This window comes from Amblyomma americanum, chromosome 4 (genome assembly GCF_052857255.1).
Source record: "Amblyomma americanum isolate KBUSLIRL-KWMA chromosome 4, ASM5285725v1, whole genome shotgun sequence".
NCBI classification, from domain to species: Eukaryota; Metazoa; Arthropoda; class Arachnida; order Ixodida; family Ixodidae; genus Amblyomma; species Amblyomma americanum.
The window spans coordinates 76,012,408-76,032,749 of record NC_135500.1 but is presented as its reverse complement, the minus strand read 5'-3'; the positions used below and the strand labels follow the sequence as shown (position 1 = coordinate 76,032,749).

At 44.9% G+C, this 20,342-nt stretch overlaps 1 protein-coding gene across 1 annotated transcript in view; it reads right to left on the bottom strand.

The window, feature by feature from the left end:
• Positions 1-5,101: 5,101 nt before the first annotated feature.
• The window catches only part of LOC144130188 (uncharacterized), a 68,587-nt gene continuing 53,346 nt past the window's right edge, over positions 5,102-20,342 (bottom strand). Inside the window, exons 11-15 of the mRNA XM_077664182.1 lie at positions 15,477-15,589; positions 10,998-11,136; positions 7,602-7,805; positions 6,536-6,661; positions 5,102-5,436 (exon numbers count right to left, since the gene is read on the bottom strand). Of these exons, the coding sequence (XP_077520308.1) occupies positions 5,242-5,436; positions 6,536-6,661; positions 7,602-7,805; positions 10,998-11,136; positions 15,477-15,589 (777 nt within the window). The 3' untranslated portion in view covers positions 5,102-5,241. The remainder of the gene's footprint in view (positions 5,437-6,535; positions 6,662-7,601; positions 7,806-10,997; positions 11,137-15,476; positions 15,590-20,342) is intronic.

Genomic DNA, 20,342 nt, shown 5'->3' with positions numbered 1-20,342 from the left:
ATCTCACCGATACTGCAGCCTATGTGGCAGAAACGTGGCGGCTAACTGAAAGGGCTTAACTTAAAGACAGCTCAGCGGGCTATGGAAAGAAAAATGGTAGGTGTAACGTTAAGAGACAGGAATAGGATAGATTGGATCAAGGACCAACACGAGTTAAGGACATCTTAGTCGAAATTAAGAAGAGAAATGGGTTTTGGCAAGGTTTTTAATCCGAAGGCAAGACAACCGATGGTTCTTAAGGGTAACAGATTGGATTGCAATGAAGGACATGCGTAGCAGGGAGCGGCAGAAAGTTGAGATTATGAAGTTTGCGGGGATAGGCTGGTCGCAGCTGGCACAGGACAGCGTTAATTGGAGAGACATGGGAGAGGCCTTTGTCTTGTAGGGGGCGCAGTCAGGCTGATGATGACGACGATGCTATCTGCTTGTGTGACCTCTATTTAGATAAAAATAGCAACTGTAATTCTTCGGCATAAGCAAGTGGCGCGCAGTAATATTAACATTTATAGACCTGTTTCGATGATTCTCGGTATAGCTCAAACGTTAGATGAAAAACATTAGATTAGATATTTTATCTGCCCCTCAAATATTCAGTAGACTAAACCGCTCCAAGTAGAACGCCCATTCTTCGCTAGGACAAAATTTTCCCAGAATTCATGCTTTCCCCTCACGACACACCAGTTAAACTGTTTGCCTTCATTTATTGTTGAATATTCCAATGAAGATATGTTTGCTGAATTGTTACTGCAACACATGTAACCCTCTCCTGTTTGGGCAGCGATGCTGCCTGCAGTATTTGTAAGTAAAATAATAAAAACAAAAACATTTAGTTCTTACTGCAACACATTTTCTAGATAAGCATAGTGTAATGTAATCTTATCATCATGGATTTGTGCGGATCAAATGCACACAAACACTGCTAGGTTTTCCTCTGATCTGTTACATTCTTCACTAGATCCCAACTACATTGCATGTGCGGTTTTCCTTGACGTCTCAAAGGCGTTTGACAGTGTTGGCCATAGCATTCTGTTACAGAAACCGTCTTCGCAAAGGCTTCGTGTATTTTCTGAAACTACTACCTAACTTTCTAGAATAGATGCCATGTGGAAGCGTGGGAAATCCTTAAGTGAATTTATTTCTGCTAAATTTAATGTCTACCACGGCTGAAACATAGGTCAATAATTTCCCTAAAGTTGGGAACATCTATCTGTATCAATATGAGGACGATACTGTTATTGTATCGCGCTACTAATTATTGTGACCTGCTTAGCTCCTCACAGAAAATCGCAGCTAACACAGTGCGCTTGTGTGGGACTAATTTAATAAGTAATAATACTTCTAAAACGCAAGCTGCTTTTTTCCATAATCTGATGAAAAAAATTATCCGTATGAAGTTATCATTCATAGACCTGACTTTTCTACGGGGACGTGCCGGTTTGTTGTGGTTGGGGTTGTTTGGCAGTTATCTAGGACGAAATTAATTTATCCTACATCTGAAAAAAATGTGCGTGCTGTTTCCTGTCTATCGAATAATGCGCGGCTTATCATGACAGTTTATGTTCAAGTAAGCATTGTCCACCCTCTAGCGGGCAGTGCTGCACAGTGGGTTGCTGTTTATGGACATTGTGCTGTTAGATGGAGCTCAAGAATTACTCCAGTTTTGTTAACTGTTGTCTACTATTGCATGTTTTTTTTCAAACAGCGGTTGAGATGTCTTTGCATCGTTGAATTTACTGAATTCTACCGTATTTATTCGCGTAATGAACGTGCTCGCATTAAGAATGCACGCATAATTTGGCTGTCAAAAAGGGCATTTTTTCCCTCTCACATAATAAACGCATCCGTTTTCTCTGGTGCGCAGGCTGGTGATGAAAAAGGGTGAGTAATAAAACTGGTGCCCTCCTTTGAACGCCGAAATAACAGCGCAATACTACAAAGCGGCATCTGCAGAACGTCAAGACTGCCATACCTCTGGCTGCGGCAAGAACAGGCGAGATTTATCAGAGAGGAATCCGCCAGCCAATGCAAGCCACGCTTGGTCACAAAGGGGGCTTGATGTATCATATTGTAGCAACTTGTTGCGGTTGAGTTTCGCGCTGAATGTTGCAGGTTCTGCTAGAGTCAACTTCGCTCTCATTGGACAGTCCTGTGGCCCCTGTAAACGCGTGAATAACGTTGCTGGCTATATGCTCCCGAGTGCGAAAACCGGGCAGAAGAGTGCATTTTGTTTTATTTATAAAGTGAATTGGTTAAGTATTCCTTCCGCCAGCCTACTTTTTCATCTCGTATTTACCACTTCAAATTTTTTCTGACTATATTACCGCGCGCAAGGAACGCACCTCTCCAATTTATATTTTTTGAGAAAAAAATTGCACTCATTATGCGAGTAATTCCCTCATTGTTAAAACTAATGTTATTAAGCATTATTAAGTAACATTTACAAGATAAGGTTTAGCAAGGTGCACTGCCTAATATCGAAACACTTATACTAAACCCCCTAAATAGTGATTAAATACGAAAAAAAGGACGAGTCAGTATTATGTTCAAGCAACATTTAATGAATTGCCAGCGTCTGTGCTAGTTGAAAACACGAGACGTGGATTGTGAATGGTGGGTTTGTGTTTAGCGCATGATGGCCTTGGATGCTTATGCGCCACTAAACGCAACACGAAACACAAAACTAAACAAATCACAGCACTAAACAAAACACCAAACACAACACCAAACACAATACAACACGACAAAGGGGCTCTGAAAGGGGCTCCGAATAAAGTTGCGGTATGCCTAGATTGTTAAAGGACGCCGCTGGCCAACGTCCTCCAGCAAGAATTTTTTTTACTGCGTTTGGTGGAAACTGAGTTACCTCAGAAGGGTAGAAACTTGGGCTTGTTGGTACATTTTCAAGGGTAGACTTGGTAGCGCAAAAAGCACAGGGACACAGAAAGACAACACCACCTGCACGTGCAGTTACCTGCACGTTGTCAAGATTTAAATTTGCGCATCTTCGCGCCTTTATCTCTCCTCTCGTCACTTTTTGCAAGCTGAAATGTCGGCGCACCTCAATGCAATTCAAATTTATTTTACCAGAAGTTTTGAAGGATACCTCGACTAAAAGCTGTAAATCACATCTTGACATGGCCCAGGAAACCTTTACAAGGCTGTACACGACATAGTTACTAAGAACAATAGTTAACAGAAACAATGTAAGCTAGAGAATAGCAGACACTATACAATAATAAATTTGCGTGGTTTTCCAAAGCACAGACAAGCTTAGTTTTCAATATGATCAGAATTAATGCAAGAATACAGCATACATGCGTATTCCAATAAAACTGTAGATTTTTACAATCATAATTGAACCCAAGATAATGTAAAGGTAAGAGATATATTGGATCAGTGAAACAAACATATATCAAAACACTACTGTTTTCAGGCTGGAAAACGATTCTTGAAGCTGTTCAAATTAAATTAGCTCGACATAGCTCGCCGGCCCCACCCACTCGGACCCTACGCAGGCTGCCAACGCGCGCATGCTTCCTATAAGCATGACGCATCCTGCATTTGCCACCAGCGCTAAGGAGCAACAATATAAACGCGAAGACGCAAGAATGTGTGTACACCGCCGAAGCGGAGGCACAAGAGACAAGCACAGGCCGAAGGAGCAACGAAAGCATTTGCTAGGAAATTCACAGAAAAAAACATTTGGACATATTGCTTCTCAGTTTGCTGTGGTCAAATTTTGCGTTATAGGTGGCAACTATCATGTGAGTGCTTTTATTTATTTTCTTTTTTTAATTTATTTACATTGTCAAGACTTGCATGAAATATTTGAGAACAGAAGCGATAGAATCGGAAAACACAACATAAAATAAATAAAGGTGCACAGATACAACACAAGATTATAACACATAATGACTGAAATATGTGGACTGAACATGTACTAAGCAATGAAAGAAACGCTTTATTTTCAGCCCTGAATGCAAGTTACGTTACGTTAGCAGAAGAGTGGCGAGAACGATAGTGTTTCACATGGCGACTAATACGACGGGCAGGAGATTAACTGGTTAGTGGATTGGTGGTGTGGTGTAGGCTTGACAGGATAGCTCAGGGCATGCGCTCCAAAGTATGGAAGCAGACACTGGAACAAACTGCCCACCCATGCTACCGCAAAAATTCTCGCAGATATTCACGCGGGCAATAGAAAATGATTAGTCTTAATATTTTATATTTTATACTTGAGCTCGTGCAGAGTTCATGCACATGTAATACCATTTAATGCCCGATACTTGGACTTTTGGGGATGAAAAAAAGTTAAAGCTGAACCGCACTACGCGCTGACAAAACATGATCAAATCTCAACGCATGCTGGCTTCCCTTGCCTTTTTTCAACAGACATTGGCAAGGCATATGAATAGAAACAGGCACAGTTTGTAGCGGGGGGAGTAGGAACCCGCAGCAACAATTATTCCCGTTCAAAACTGCTACCCACTAGTGGTTGTTATAACGTTAAGGAATACCACAGCGTAAACATTTTTCCTGTTCGCAGCGGAATTTTTTAACATTTCACTTTCACACTTCCAAATTCTTGACATTTTGAGGGCATCGTTTCCTAAGGTCAGCGAAATGCTACGGTCTCACGTTCTCTGCTCTGTGCGGTTTTTCATGTGCTCTATGTTTTATCCCTTAGAACGTCCCAGAGCCTGCACAGGCGATATTTAACGGGAGAACTTGCATATGGGTGCGCTGAAATTTTTTTCATTTAAACTATATTAAATTGAGCCAAATCCCATTATTTTCAGATGGCAGTAATGTATTGTATTTGGAGAAGACAGAAATGGCCGTAATTAATCAGTAAATAAGTTCGAATTGCTATCCCCCTTCCTTGCCCACATATCGACTCGCCGGCTGTTAGCGATTTAAGTTTTTTCTAGAGTGCAGGAAATTCATAAGCTGATTCCAATGAGCACTGGACGGCAAAAGAAAACATGAGAAATTTAGTATTCAAGAAAAAACCTTTTACAACACGGCAAAATCAGTAAAATACGAAAAATAAACTCTGAAAAACTCACGCCATCTGCAGAGAACGTAATCAGGGGAGCACTTTCCTGACACCAGACCACTTTTATAGTTGCCTGTTAAGCAATCTTCAAACAACGCGGTCCTTTAAAGGTGAAAGAAGAAAAACAATAAGAAACAGATCAGAACGAAAGTACACCCCAAAATCGGTTGGCGCACGTCGTCCTAGGCGAGGCGATTGCAGGCGGCCAGCTGAGCGGGCGGTGTGTAGTTGCCATGGAAGAACTTAGCCAGAGCCTTGAGGAAGTGCAGCCGGGCGAATGCTCCTGAGCCGCAGTCGTTGTTTGCGTCTTCGAACTGCACATTTATCGCGGCGAAATTGAGCTTGGGTCTCGTCACATACCGACCGGTTGTGCACAGCTGCGAGGGGGCAATAGAAAGAAAAAAAGGCAGTAGGTCTAAATGGACACCTATTCCATGTGCGCAAAAGAAACGCACAAATGAAACACAGTACGTACGGATCTCCGAAAGGGGAAGTAAGGATACAAAGCGACCGGTGTGGATGTGAAAGTGCGATTCGTACGCTTCACAGTACAATCGGCGGACAGCCGGAGCTCCCCAAACTATTTTTGAAGCTTCTCCGTTGATCTTCCTAGCACATAGAGCTCTTAATACCCCCCTCCCTCTTCTCATCCCAAGCGAAAAATTTTCTACGGCAAGCACGCATGCCACAGGTGTGCTGTTCTCATGCGCTCACGAGCCGACCTGACGTGCGTTGAGGCCGTCGTCTCGCGCGAGCAGCTTCCACTTCACTGTAAACAGCTTGCGAGATGCAGTAGGATCACGTCAGGGCAAGAGCCCGCTGTTGTTGTACCGGCTTGCCGAACTCCACGTGCAGTCGGGAGATAAAGCTCAGTGGAGGGGTTGTGGGGACAAAAATATTTCGGTGCCGTGAAGCAAGACAGTCGCATAAACGAAGCAGCAAGTATGAGGGAAGTCGCATGATCCGCCCGCCAGCAATATTACGAGGAGTCTGGGTCACGAGACGGCGCTGATCCCGCAAATATTTTGCTGCTCACGGTACCTATCTTCTCTTTTTCTTCTCTTCTCATTGGAAATACATGAATGCTAAGAGTTCCAAGTATATCAGAACACAATCTAGCTCTGCGATCATTCCACCTCGAGGAATCACAGTAAGTACACAGACTTTATAAGTAAAAGCTTTAGACTGGGTACAGAAGCCGCTGTGGTTTATTTACCTCGAATTGCGCTTATTTTCTCGCTTTGCACTGATTGTGTGCGTCATCCTCCGGACGGGGCCAGCTAGTAACATAAACTGTCTAACAGAAAAGCAACTCGACTTACCGCACGATTTGGCTGTTTTACTGATGTGCAATGGAGAGCTATTTTACGTACATCGCAATGTATCGACACTACCTTCGGCATGCCGTCAACTATAGTGCTGCATATGGAAGCATGTAAAATGTGCTCCATCTTTGTGAACCGCGATCTGTCTCACCTTAGTGCGAAGTGCCTTCACATTGTCGTAGGTGAAGAGCCACTTATCTGTCTTGTCGTATGCGACAGCGCCGTCATAGGTGTCGTCGTAGTACAACGTGGCCTTGTACTTCGCATCCTTGCAAGCCTGTTACAACACAGAACAGTTTGGGTTTTTGGCGAACAGTATCTATGCGACTGCAGGCACCGAACTTGCTTCTCCGCCGTGCGACACTTGTCAAGCAAAGCGATAAGTTGGCGTAAAGCTTAACGCGAAGCGGACGCTGCTTTCCATGCACATGAAGAGTCGGCGCTGAACCTCTACTGCCTAATTCTGCGGTCTCCACTGAGTGCCACACATAAAAAACGTTGGTTTTTAACGGATAATTGCACTAAGTGAGGGATTACTCATTTATTAACTTGAGAGCACTTACAGTTAATTGTTGACGCAGCTGAATACTTTTCAAATGCAATGAAATTAATAGAAACTTTTGTATCGTTTCAGATGCTCTTATACGTTACCTGCACAGGTTCGTCGCTCAGTATCTGTTGTAATAAGGGAGTAATTACTGATTGACATCAACCAGAGCGCAGCCATATGTCTACAAAGGAAAGCTGTACAGCTTTTTCAGGAACTTCGTAGCTAAAGAAAAATTCGTCCTGGTCCGGTGTTCGAACCCGTTACCACGGGCTTCTAAAATATCTCACCTCCAACTACACCCTAATTCCAGCGTCTGGTATTTGTTACGCTTCACGAAACAACGATGTTACAAGCTGCCGTGTTGGTATGGGTCTTTGAACGTGTTATTAGCACTTTCGTGTCACCCTCTCTCGCAGTTATAAAGGGAAATCGAATGTTGCAGTTAAATCTTGACGAGGTTGAACACAAACAGGTGCAAAGAATTACATTGTTCAGTGTGTGCGGTGGTGGGTACGGTTCCTCTTTCTTCACTCAGAACTTGTTCAAAGACAGATCGACTATAATTCGAATTAACGCACAAATGCGACCAACATGCATCGCTTGGACCGCTGAGAGACGTCATCTGCAGGCGCACACACACGTGCACAGATGGAAATGATGGGCCGACCTCGGCGACGGGGGCGATCTGGCCAGACGGCTGATGCTCCTTGCGTCCGCATCGCTGCCCAAGCGAGTAGTTGCCTGGTTTGCCCTCCAGGGTGTCCGGGTACTTGGGCTCGTACCAGCGACCGCCCATCCCAAGGGCCACGGCGAACGCGGTCGTGGCCGGCCACTTGTCGATCTCTCCGGCAAGGCTCCAGAGTGCCGTGCTCTAGGATACGGAAAAGGTTGGCAAGTGACGCACTGGGTTTGCGGAAATCTGCTACCGCATAACAGCCTTGTGCAACTGCGACATAAGCTTTCCTTCTATACCCTCTTGCCAGATTAGCCCGTGGCTCATTTTTTAAACAAAGAACACGCTCGATGGATCAACGGCTCTGTCGTTTTTTCGTTCGATCAATTACTGTTTTTATTTTCATCCACACAGCTAGGACAAGAGTAAAAAAAAACAGTTCCTTGAAATAGAGAAATTTTACATGTGAATACAGGATTTGACCGCGTTTTCTTCACAGAAAAGTTTAATGAAGCAGTGCGCGAAAAGGGAGGCCTCCTTTAGGAATACACCATGACTGAGTAGGACACGTACACGGTCGATGAAAAGTTCCGGGCCACAGCGTCTGCTTTTGAGCAGTATATTCGGGCAGTTACGATATCCTCGAAACTGTAAATATCTGTAGAGCGTAGAACTATTTCTAATCTCTGCGAACCTTGGTAGCCTTATCGCCACCTTAAGCGCCAGGACATAACGATGAAAAGCAGACCCTGTGGCTTGGAAACTTTTGAAAAACCCTGTACATGTGTCGTCTGGAGCGAACACAACACTAATCACATCTCAGTGGACTGGTGCACTGGCTTAAGGTATTCAGGAGGTATACGGTGCCTATGAGCGAACGTATTGGCTGCAGTTGTGCAGCAACATCCTACGTCTCCGAATTGCAAATACTGCTGACCAGAGGTGGGCATTTGACCTCAAAAATGTGGACCTCACCTCAATTCCTCAAAATGAATTTGCCGACCTTACTCAACCTCAACCTCATCAGTTGAGGTTGAGGTCTCCTTAGAAGCCCTCACCTCACTTTTCCTAAAGCCACTGCTGACCTCACTCAACCTCACCTCAACCTCAAATTGTAAGGTTGAGTTCGGCTTCGCGACCTCAGAAAACAAACGAAAAACAAAACAAAAACTGATTAAGAAGTTTTTCAGATAAAAATAATTTTGAGAATCCTGTGAGACAGGAAAGCCAAAATGATTATGGTAATATTAATAAGGTGTGTACAGACACTATTGATGTGCACGCAGTAGGAGCAGTTATAATCTGGGATGAATCCCCCAGAGAGTATATGGCCTGCGGGCACGGGTGTCCCATACGCGGTTACCATCAGTACGTCGGTGAGTCCTTTATATGTGTCAATATTTGGCAATCTTCTTCGTGTATACTTGTTCGTATTGGAAGCCTCGCGCTCATTCACGCACGAACCGGCAATTGACAAACGCAGCCCTTCTACACCATCAACCAGAAATTGGGAGAAGTGGGGAGGTATTAATGATACCCTTTTCAGGCTTCAGAATAGTTACCAAATATAATTAAACTGGTCGTCGATGTACTGTCCAATGCGACGGTTAAGCAGACGCATATCAGTATATATCGATTTTCTAGCTCTGTTCTCATGTATATCATACTGCAAAGGTCATGCAACGACACATGCCTTTGATTCTCGAGATGATGGCGATGATGATGATGCTAACAGTGTATCCTCATGAGCCCGGGGAAGTCTGATATACCGCTACCAAATTAAATGTTTCCGGAATATTGATTAAATATTATACATTACCCAGCAACCGAAGACAATTATTGTGCGGGAAATTAGGAATACCTGCTGCTAATAATTAATGATGATGATGTTGATGTCCTGTGGAGGTCAAGACCCTCCCCCATTTCGATATCTTTTTCCAATCCCCCCCCCCCCCCCCTCCCCGCCCTTGGAAAAAAAAAACCCGCCTAAGTACTCATACGCCTCAACAGAATTCTGGGTACCATTTCGTCCACCAGTGTCAGACAAGCTGCTTTAAGTCAATAACTTGTTTTCCTTCAAAACTAAATTAATCAATGGTACGCCAGCATCCTAGACTTTTCTTTACCCACGAGCACTGCGCGAGCATTCTGCGAAGCCGTTTAAGGTGAACGGTGCGTCTCTGCAAAAATAGTTAAAGTAAAGACAACGTGTAGTGCCTGGTCGTCTGCAAGGCAGGCCGCCAACCTAACTGATCCAATGCGAGAAAAAAAGAATGATTAAAAACATACAAACAACAATCGCACACTAAAAACAGAAGCGAACAACAATGTGCCCCATTAAACGTCATATGGAAAGGTTTGAAACAGCGACTCAGCAGCACAGCGTGAGCATGTGATCAGTTCAGTTCACACATCTTCGTTAAAAAAAGAGGTAAAGGAATCGTCTGCCACATCATCATACATTCATTATAGTGTTGCATTTTTTCGCCGCTGCGACACAGCTATGCTGGTGCGTTCGCCTCGTGTTGCGGTGTTTTGGCATAGTTCCCACCTGCCAACCGAGGCTTCAGACGGACGGATAGATTTTCCCAACAGGTCGGTTTTAACGATGACGAATTATTATCAGTTTTTTTAAACGAAGAAGAATCCAGGAAAGCAGAATTTGGGTCGGCACGTGCACGGAAAAAAGTGAGCGCGAAACAACGCCGGGACGGCACGAAGCGAGAACAGACACTAACGACGGACTCAAAACGGCAGCCACATATTCGGCGCGGACTATCGTTTTTTTCCTGCGTCCGGGGACGAAACAAAAACAGTGCATGCCGTGGTGCAATGACGCAGGTGGTTCGAATCGGCCGCCGTAGGCATAGCAACAGGCCACTATAGAGGACCGCCGCATTTGCAGTGGCTTGCCTACGCACCACACGCGCTGCGTTTCGATTATGTGTGGAAAGACATTTTCTTGCTCTGGAATGATCTATAAAATGACTGTTTCTTTGTTTTAATAATTCGCCGTTGACCCCAACTGCCAGATTGGGTAATAAAAGGTTTACTGTAAACTGAATTAATTAGCAAGTTAATTCGCAAGGTTTTCAAAATTACCGACGTCCACGGCTGCTGACAGTTCGTTGCAAAAGAAAAGACTAGCTTTCCGTTCCTTTGACAATGTTCGGTGACACATCCGACATATGCTCATAGTGCCTCTATCTTGGGCGTTAATGCGTCATCCTAGACTTTTCCTGGAACATGCAGCTTCCGGAGGCCCTATATTTTCCGTAATTCAGAATTCCCTTGGAATCAGTCGAAGACACAGGCGGGTTTTTTAAGCCCAGTCCTTTTTGTCTGCGCTACGCGTGAGTCGGGTTCGAGTGCATGTGCTGAGCGACTTACCATAATGAGGGGATAATCACTGGCACCAGCACCAGGCGGCTTATCCACCAAAGTAGGCGGCACCATCAGGCAGCCTGCTTTAGCGGTGTCTTCCTCCTCATGGTATGCAGCGAGGAGAAAAATGTCCACCGGATTGCTCCTGCACCACACAAGGCCAAGCACCCACAGCCGATCTGATTTGTGGGAAGTTAGATACATGACAGCGGTCATTTACTCGCTAACATTATCCCCACCACTTCAAAGCGTCAACAAGTGCACGCGTGTAGTTGCATAAAATCAACCTTTAGCGTTATCGTCTCGGAAGCAGACTGCTACGGCGCTGCGAACGCGTCTCGCGTGACGTCAGTAACGAGAACTCATTCGTCGTCTCTTGTACACGTAGGTGCTCCAACCACAGCTGGAATCATTTTTACTCGTTTCCTGTTGTTTTCGATCCTGGTGAGCATTGTACCACGTTTTCACTTTGGTATTATGTATTTTCAGCCATGGGCGTTCATACAGAGACAAACCTGTCTTTTTATGAGCTGAATTTCATCTTGCGTCTGATAGTTAGTAGACTGACGAGGTCGAAATTCCCTAGGTTAAAAGGATCTTCCCATTTTCTCTGAAGAACGGTTATCGACCGTATGCATGCGGGCAGATTCTAAGCATTAGAAGAAATCGAGACTTGCATAAATGTGACCCTTATGTCGTTTACAGTAAAAAACAAACTTGCATTGATGGAAGACACAATCTTTTATTTTTGCACGTTACTTGGAAGAGGGAGCACCAAGCACATCTGCACCCTTGATGAACCCATGGACCCTTTCAGGATGCACAGGTACAAAGGCGTTGTAGCTAAGTAGGGTGCTAGGTTGTGTAAGGGTGTACAGATTGCTTTATGGTGCCCGACCAGCCGTTCATCATGCTTCCCTAATATCGCATGAATTAATTCCAAGTTTCCTTTTCGTCATGCATGCAGCTTGATATGTGTAGCTGCGGTATAGCGCTTTTGCCCGAATTGTGATTGGATCAAAGAACAAAAATATCATTACTTCATACACTATGCCCGATAATGTACTCACATCCAGAAGGCAATAAAAAAATTGTCGCTGCAGCTAAAAAAATTGAGGAAATGGTATGCCGCCAATTAGCAACGATTAGCATTTGATTCATTTGGTGCAGGTAGTACGGTTTGTTTGAAAGACCAAAACGAAGGCCCAGAACTCGGAGTCCCAGAGCCAGTAGACCATTTCTAGTCCAACAGATGTATTCCTATTTTTCTCCTAACATCTGTCAGAAGATTAGAGAGGAGGAATTGTTGGACGCTGGCTGGCTGTTCGTGCTCCTATTTTATTCATACAGCTTCCTTTCAGACACGCAAAACATTTTGATCAGAAAGTGCTGGCTAAGTACTGAGAACATGCTGACATCAGACGTTGTGTAGCGATGAGTAAATGGCATGCATGTACACTTTAAACATGAAAGGAGTAAAATAAGAGTAAGCTGTCTTACAGCCACTCCGTTTACGGGGCAAGATATGCTGTCCAAGCATTAGGGTAGATTTCTATCCCAAAAACACGGAATACTTAAGGCTGGGAACGAAAGCAAATTCCCTCTTCAAAACATGCCAAACTATAGCAGTAACCAGTTTTCTAACCGAGTTTTCAAACTCCTCTATAAAGACTTCCGGTGCCACGTTTAAAATTGTGATCTCACTGCTAGCAGCCTCAAGTTACTATAATTTGAAGGGGGAATATGCCTCCGTTGCCCAAAGTATAAGCGTTCCGCTTATTTAGTGATCAAAATCTACTCCGGGACTTGGGCAGCACACCATGCTTCTAAAAAGGAGTTTGCTAGAGGGCAGTTTACTTCCATTTTACACCCATATAGGCGTATTCTTGTTTAGGGTGCATGTTAAAGGGCTAATAATCCTAGCTTAAATGTCAAGCGCCACTGGTCGCAAAGGGGCTCGCTTAAAACGGTTATATACCTATAAGCGGTGAGAAAGTCTCTATGTTGCGGATAAATACAGAGCGTATTGTTTCTGTTTTGTTCCTTCTTTAATTTAATTCTATCATTGTTAGTTGAATTAGGTCGCATCAAAAACATTGCACTTAACATTCCAAAGACGGTTCTGTCTGGCTACTTGTGTTCTTGTGGACTTGCATGTTGTAGGATCGCCTGGTGTTGCTGAGCGAGTGGGTTCGCCGAAGGCTGGTTGCCTTGGAAGCGTAAGTATCTTTAGTTCAGGAACATTTAAGGAAAGAACACACCATGAGAATCCTGAGGGAGTTACGACTATGGCCCCCGCTGCAACTGTGTGTAGGCACATCGTGAACGACACATGCCTGGTTATCGTCTCTGGTTATCCGCGGTTATCGTAAACCTAACGAATATTGAGTGAAGCCGTTGTTTGCTTTTTCTAATGACTGCGGCCATTTTCTTCGGGCGCTTGAATCATTGGAGGGATTAGTTTATTAAGAAGGAATATTGTCTTTGTGCAAAGCTGTAAAGCGGTCGGTAAATGTGCTCAACTGTAACTAGACCACTCGTGACATGGTCGTTTAATTAAACCTTACATACTTTTCTGCATGTGCAAGAGTACGGGTTCAATGTAGCAACACATTCTTAAGGGTGCAAGTTTTTTACGACGTAAGCTTTCGCCAGTAAGCTTTTTTCTGCGGTTGATACCGGGCTGAAGAATGCAGATTAACAGGAGCAGCACCCGGCGTTTGTTATTGAAAACATCATCATTATTATCAGCCTGACTGCGTCCACTACTGGGCAAATGCCTCTCCCATATCTCTTCATATAACCCTGTCCTGTTCCAGCTGTGGCCACCCCATTCCGGTAAACTTCTTAATCTCATCCGCCCACCAAATTTTCTGCCGCCCTCTGTTACGCTTGGCATATTGAAAATATGGATGCATTTAATTAGGCGAGCATGCGGAGTGTATCGAAAAGAAACTGTGAATGAAGAATGCAATCGATGCCAGTACTAGTAATATGCAGTCGGTTTCTTCTTGTGGGCTTTGTCCTTCGTGCTGTGTCTCCTAGGGTCTACAAGGTAGCTCCCAAGTCTAATCGGCAAAATCAGCAAGAGCATATTGCGGAGCGACTCGAGCTCAGATCCAACTCTTGTTTTCCCGTTGGAACACATGGCAAACGCGGAAACTGCGTTTAGGAAACCGATCTCAGAAATGTATGAAATTTGTCGGAACTAAAAGAAAAGGTGAGGACCTATAAGTACTGCATTAAGCAAAACCTTGATATAGATCATCAAGTACCTACGTGGAATGCCGCTAATAACCAAATTTTATTACCCCAGGAATCGGCATATGTTTAAAGGACTGTACGAAAGGAGAACATGAGATCCTGTAAACTACACCACCTGGCCAGACTGTTAACGCAGAATGGCAGGGACACCAAGAACGGAGACAAGAAACAACGCTACTACTACTTTTTGCTCAGCTACAGGCGTTGTGAAAAGCAAAATGCTAAGAAATTTATTTATTTATTTATTTATTTATTTATTTATTTATTTATTTATTTATTTATTACAACCTCAAAGGCCACTTTAAAGGGGTATTACATGAGGGAGTGGAGTTCAGGGTGAACTGTTGATTTGATTTAATGATCTGAATGACGATCGGTCGGAAGGAAGTATGACGGCGTTGGGCAAGTCATTCCAGTCGTTTGCAGTGCGGACGAAAAATGATAGTTGAGCACTTGTGTGGGCAGGGGACCTTCTGGCCCCCTGTCCGGACAAGCCTTCTAATGGTTCGTGCGGCTGGAGATGCGGTGGGCAGGGCTGATAACAGACTTTATCATGGGGTGATAGTATAATTTATGAAGAAAGGCATAGTCATGCAATAGTGCAGCGGTCTGTTAAGTTCGTAAGATGAGCATTACGTTTTAGTTCAGTGACACTTACATGACAGGAATAGCCCGAGTGGATGAATCTTGCTGCGCGGTTTTTCTTAAACATTTTTCAGATTACTGAATATTTTCGATTTTAGACTTTCTTTCTGGCACTGCAAAGGTTTTGAATTTGAATTCGCATCTCTACAGTCACTAAAGATAAACTTTATTGCTATCTTATATTCGAGAAGTTTCGTGTGTAGAGAGACGCAGTAGGCTAATTGAGATGTGTTCCGACAGAAGCGACTGAGGTAAAGCTTCTTAGTTTTGACGTGCTCATGGTAAGGCGAGCTGCGTCCTCCTTTCGGCGTTGCTCGTTCAGGCATTCTGTTGGAAGGTGATGCAGACGCCTAAACGCGGTAGCAACGCCCACAGTATGCACGGCCTTGAGACATATTATACTAGCGACAGAAATGGCCAAAATTAGGGAAGCCATTGTCTCCTAACGAGCATATCTTTGATTTCCGCGCTCTCTTCTCCTTACCCACTTGCCCGACACTGCGACTCCGGGCGACCAAACTTCATGCCAGGATCGGTTTGACACGTGTACATGCTCGGAAGCTGCGAGTTGCTCACCTCACCCTGGACCCGATTGCTGCAGCCCACGCGGAGTCGTACAGCGGGAACTTGAGCACCGTGTAGCTAGGTCGTGCGGCCGTGCTCTTGTTGTTCATCAAGTCGGATATCATCTATAGAAAGAAGATCGTTCTCAATTATGAATGGCTGCGTTACGTGCGTGGCGTACCAGGCGTATCTTAAAGCCTACAGCCTTGTCTTTTATTGTCTACCGTTTAGATTCCGCATTCTCTGGACGAGAAAGCGCAGATCAAGCGAACAGCGGACGTATTAGTGGCGTTCCACAGAATATACAGAACTCGCTCTTGTGACCGGCTCCCATAAAGAGTGTGCTTATCAAGCCCGCTTGTGGTGGCGCAAACGTCGCGCCCTGTTGTGCCCATAAGAAACCGCATTTTAAAGCGAAAGCTTTATTGGCCGCAACATTGCGATTTTGCCGTGGCGGTACTCCATCGAGGCATTTGACGTCACAACGCGCGCCTCGCCGCGGAAGGTTACTGTGCTTCGTGCTCTCGCCGCACCATCTGGCATGACGTCTCACCGCGCCGCTCGCCGCCGCCGCCGCTTGGTAGGACGTGACACCGCGTTCCTCGTCGTTGCGTTCGCCTCCGCTGGCTAAGACAGCTGCGTCGCATGCGTGATAAGATGTCACAGGATGTCACAGGATTGAAAAGGAGAGCTGGCGTGCGCCGCAACCACACTTGAGGCGACAGTATGGACGACGACAATTCTGATAAGCTGGAGGAGGCCTGGAATCGACAGCGGAACGAGATGAAGAGGAAACGAATCGCCCAGGAAACAGACGAACAGCGCGCCGAATGACTGGCTAAACGCCGCCGTGAATATGTCGCCGCGAGACACGCACGTTTAACGTCCGGTGTCTCGATCGACCGCTAGCAGCAGCGACAGCAGCCCGAGGAGAGACCTGAGTCCTGCTTCACTGAAGACGGCCCGTGATGAACGATGGAATGCGGCCAAGAGACTTCAGCGGCGGGCTCAAGAAACCGAAGAGCAACGTGCCGCTAGCCTAGAGAATAGGCGTAAGAGTAACGCGACCTCTTCAATCCTTGGATAGTCTCGGTGCTGAAATCAAACATGGACCTACAGGTCATACTGGACGTTTATGCCTGTGCTTCATACGTTGTGGAACATGTGAACAAGGCCAACCGGGGAGTTTCACACTTACTTTCGCTACACATATCCTGGCATAGCCGAGCTAAGCCACTGCCATTTTTTGCTTACGTTACGATCCTGCTTATGTTGTAAGTTAGCTATTTTCACAACATACAGAGGACTACTCAACGGATCAAATATGACAGCTCTAAGGAGGAGTGCTCCCGCGGTCAGCTCATGTAGAACAACGCTTCTGTTAAATTTCACAGAAATGCGCGTTTGCTTGCCGGTGGCGGCCACGTCTTGCGAGACAAATCGTCTCTGTTAACAGGGATGTAAAAGAAACCAATCAGATACAATATGAATAATTCTCTCATTTGAAAAACGGCAGGCGTAAAAGCGGAGCTGAGTTGACGCGTGCTTCTGAAAATTTAAAATCGACGTCATCGACAATGGAGACTTGTACAGCAGGATATAGTGCTTTAGGTTTGGTTTATGGTTTATGGGGGTTTAACGTCCCAAAGCGACTCAGGGTAGGAGAGACGCCGTAGTGAAGGGCTCCGGGAATTTCGACCACCTGGGGTTCTTTAACGTGCACTGACATTGCACAGCACACGGGCCTCTAGAATTTCGCCTGAATCGAAATTCAACCGCCGCGGCCGGGATCGAACCCGCGTCTTTCGGGCCAGCAGCCGAGCGCCATAACTACTCAGTCACCGCGGCGGCTGTAGCGCTCTAGAATACTATAAACAGGTGAATGGCAAAAATTGGAGGGGACACTCAAGCACCGCCTTAATGATATGACGCCATAGCGTTCATTCTATAATTAAGATCCGTAGATGCCTGGCACGCCTCTCAGTAAATAAGGAGCCTAACAGTATTAGTTTAAAAGTGAACTCTTCAATATTTGTTAACCGTCCTGATAGTTAGCACCCCTTGGCTGTATTATGATGTACTACGCCGCAGACAATGCTATGTTGAAGAAAGCGCTCTTCTAACTCAAAAAGCATATTTTTAAGCACTGTATAAAGACTTAGGTAAAACAATCAGTATATTCAAACAGAAGAAGTCTCTGGACAATGTCCCAATATGCCGGCGAACTACTCAGGCAACAGAGCTGATGAAGCTACTCCGCTTGTTCCGATACCTCTTGAACTCTTGTTTGCGGCGACGGCGTATAGCATGACATCGATTTCGTGAAAACTACCATTAGGAAGCCGCTTTAGAAGGCAAGCTTACAGAGGTATTTTAAGCGGAGACTCAGTACAGCGATCGTGTCGTGCTTGTCGTGCGCCTCTTGTGGGTATTTTTACAGCGAAAGCTTGTTGCACGGATAATTACGGGGCGTATACCATCCTACTTCCGGTCACGTGTCATCGCGTGACCAGTGCGAGGCACGTGTCTGTACGCCCGTAGCGCTCGTTGTCGTAGCGCAGGTTGCCACAAAGTCTGTAGATCTTATTCCTTTAACGTAGGTATCAGCCATTAGAAAAACAGGCAGCAGTACGGCGACCTCTTGCGGAGTATTAGCGTGCTACGCAGCATATAGCGTAAACTCTTAACAATTTACATTGCTGCGTGAAATGAATCAGCACCAAATAGCCTGTTCTCAAAATGAATGAATTCGACGAAAGCGATGCGTTCACAGATATCTTCGCCTTGGCCCGAGTGGTGATATTGTTGCAGCACTCTGGTGGACCTGTCATTAGGTATTTGAGTGTTACTGCACCGCGCGCGCGTTCCGTATTTATCTGTCCGGGTTGTAAAGAATTCTGCACCAACTGCTGGCCTATTTTTGTTCGCGCCATCGACCCCAAGATAGCTGAGGATAGTTAGTGTTTTTCGATAAATAATTTCACATCGGAAATTGCTTGGATTGTCCGGAATCGGCGAAAAACTGCCGCATGCCGCCGACTGCAGTTTTTCGCCGATTAAGGGCAATCCAGGCAAGTTCCAATGTGACGTTTTTTATGGAAAAAACGCCAACTATCGTCAGCTATCTTGAGTTGGATGGTTGAGCGCAAGTAGGCTGGTAGTTTGCGCAGGCGAATGTTTTACAACCCGGACAGATAAAAACGCAACACGCGTGTAGGATGTAGGAACATGATCTTTCGTGTAACGGTGTCGCCGTCAAGAAGTTTACAACAGCGCGCAAGACTGGACAGATACGGAAGACAAACACATTCGTGCTGCTGACTACTTAATGTTTGAACGTAATTGTCACATGTCGCAGTCCGCATCACGCTCCCCTGATGGTCACTGGGAATGCTGCTCAGTTATAGGCCCGAACAGCTATTCCACATCTAATGCTTTGGCGGAACACAGCGTTTCAACGGGACGCACCATCGATTGGGACGAAACATCAGTCGTTGCCACAGAGAACAACTTATCATCGCGCCTTCTTTTAGAATCTTTTCATATACATAAGAAGAAGCATGCTCTTAACAGGACACGTAGAAACCTTCCAGAGATCTACAATCGGACATTACGCAATTTTAACCGTACTTAAGCCACCGTCCTTCCATGCGGGGCTCTTGTCAAGTGTCGCTGGTATTTTATCCAGATGTAGGTCTATATTACCTTTCAGCTTAAAAAAGTTGATATATAATTCTCTTTTTTACTCTCACCTCTCTTACTGCTTTTTGGTATGGGGATCTACCACAGTAACAAACTTAACAAAGGTGTACGTCCTACAAAAAAAGATAATTAGGCTTATTTTTGATGTCCCCTACAATTCTCATACACATGCTCTGTTCATTAAAGCAGATATAATGCCTGTCTGGAAATTGTTTACCTATAGACTAATTGTTGCCTTTAAGTACGAATTAAAAGAAAATCGAAATTTCTTTCGCAACCTAGCCAAGCTAGAAATAAAGCCTACATCCTACACTATACGTCAGTCTGAATACTGGAAGGTGGTCACTCCCCGCGCTAACTATTCTATGGGTACACTATCATACATTTTGCCTAAACTTCTTAATGATCTGAATAAATGTGGAATTGATTTAGGTTGCACTACAGTTCGTGAACTGCGCCACGTGATATGTGATGTTTTTTGAAAAAATTCTAATATTGATTTCCTTGTGACACATTAAATCGAATCAATTTTGCGTTTTTGCATGTTTGTATTCCTGTATGTTTCATGTATGCTCCTGTACTGCCTTGTAGAGGGGACCGTGGGCTCTAGTCAAGCTGTTCAGCAGCTTTTACCCACGGCCCCTCCATCGTTTTGATGGAAATAAAGCTATTATTATTATTATTATTATTATTATTATGTGATCAAGGGACCCGTACGGGCCCCGAAACCTCGTGTTTCCTTTCTTCGTCGAAACTTTTGGCTAGTGTATGTTTATTTCGACAATGTTCGCCCCTCGCCAGACGGTATTCCGTCAAACTCTGGACTATATTTATAGGCCCGAGCCTGTAACCGTCACGTTGACTGGCGACTCGTTGCTCTAGTGAACTTTTTATACATTTGTTATACAAGTGAACATTTGATATGATGAGCATTTGTTGCGCGGTCGACCATCCTCGAGCCCACTCTTGATAGCGCCAACTCACAACAAATAAAGCACAGTAACGTTCTCGTTTAGCATCTTTGAGAGTTCCCATATCCGAAATTAGTTCACCGATTAACTTAATCCTTCTTCGCATTCCTCACTGTTGCGACGGAACTATTCCCGAAATGGCACCCATTCAGATATGGGAACCCACAAAAAAGCGAAACGCCAGCGTTCGGTGCTTTTTGAGTTC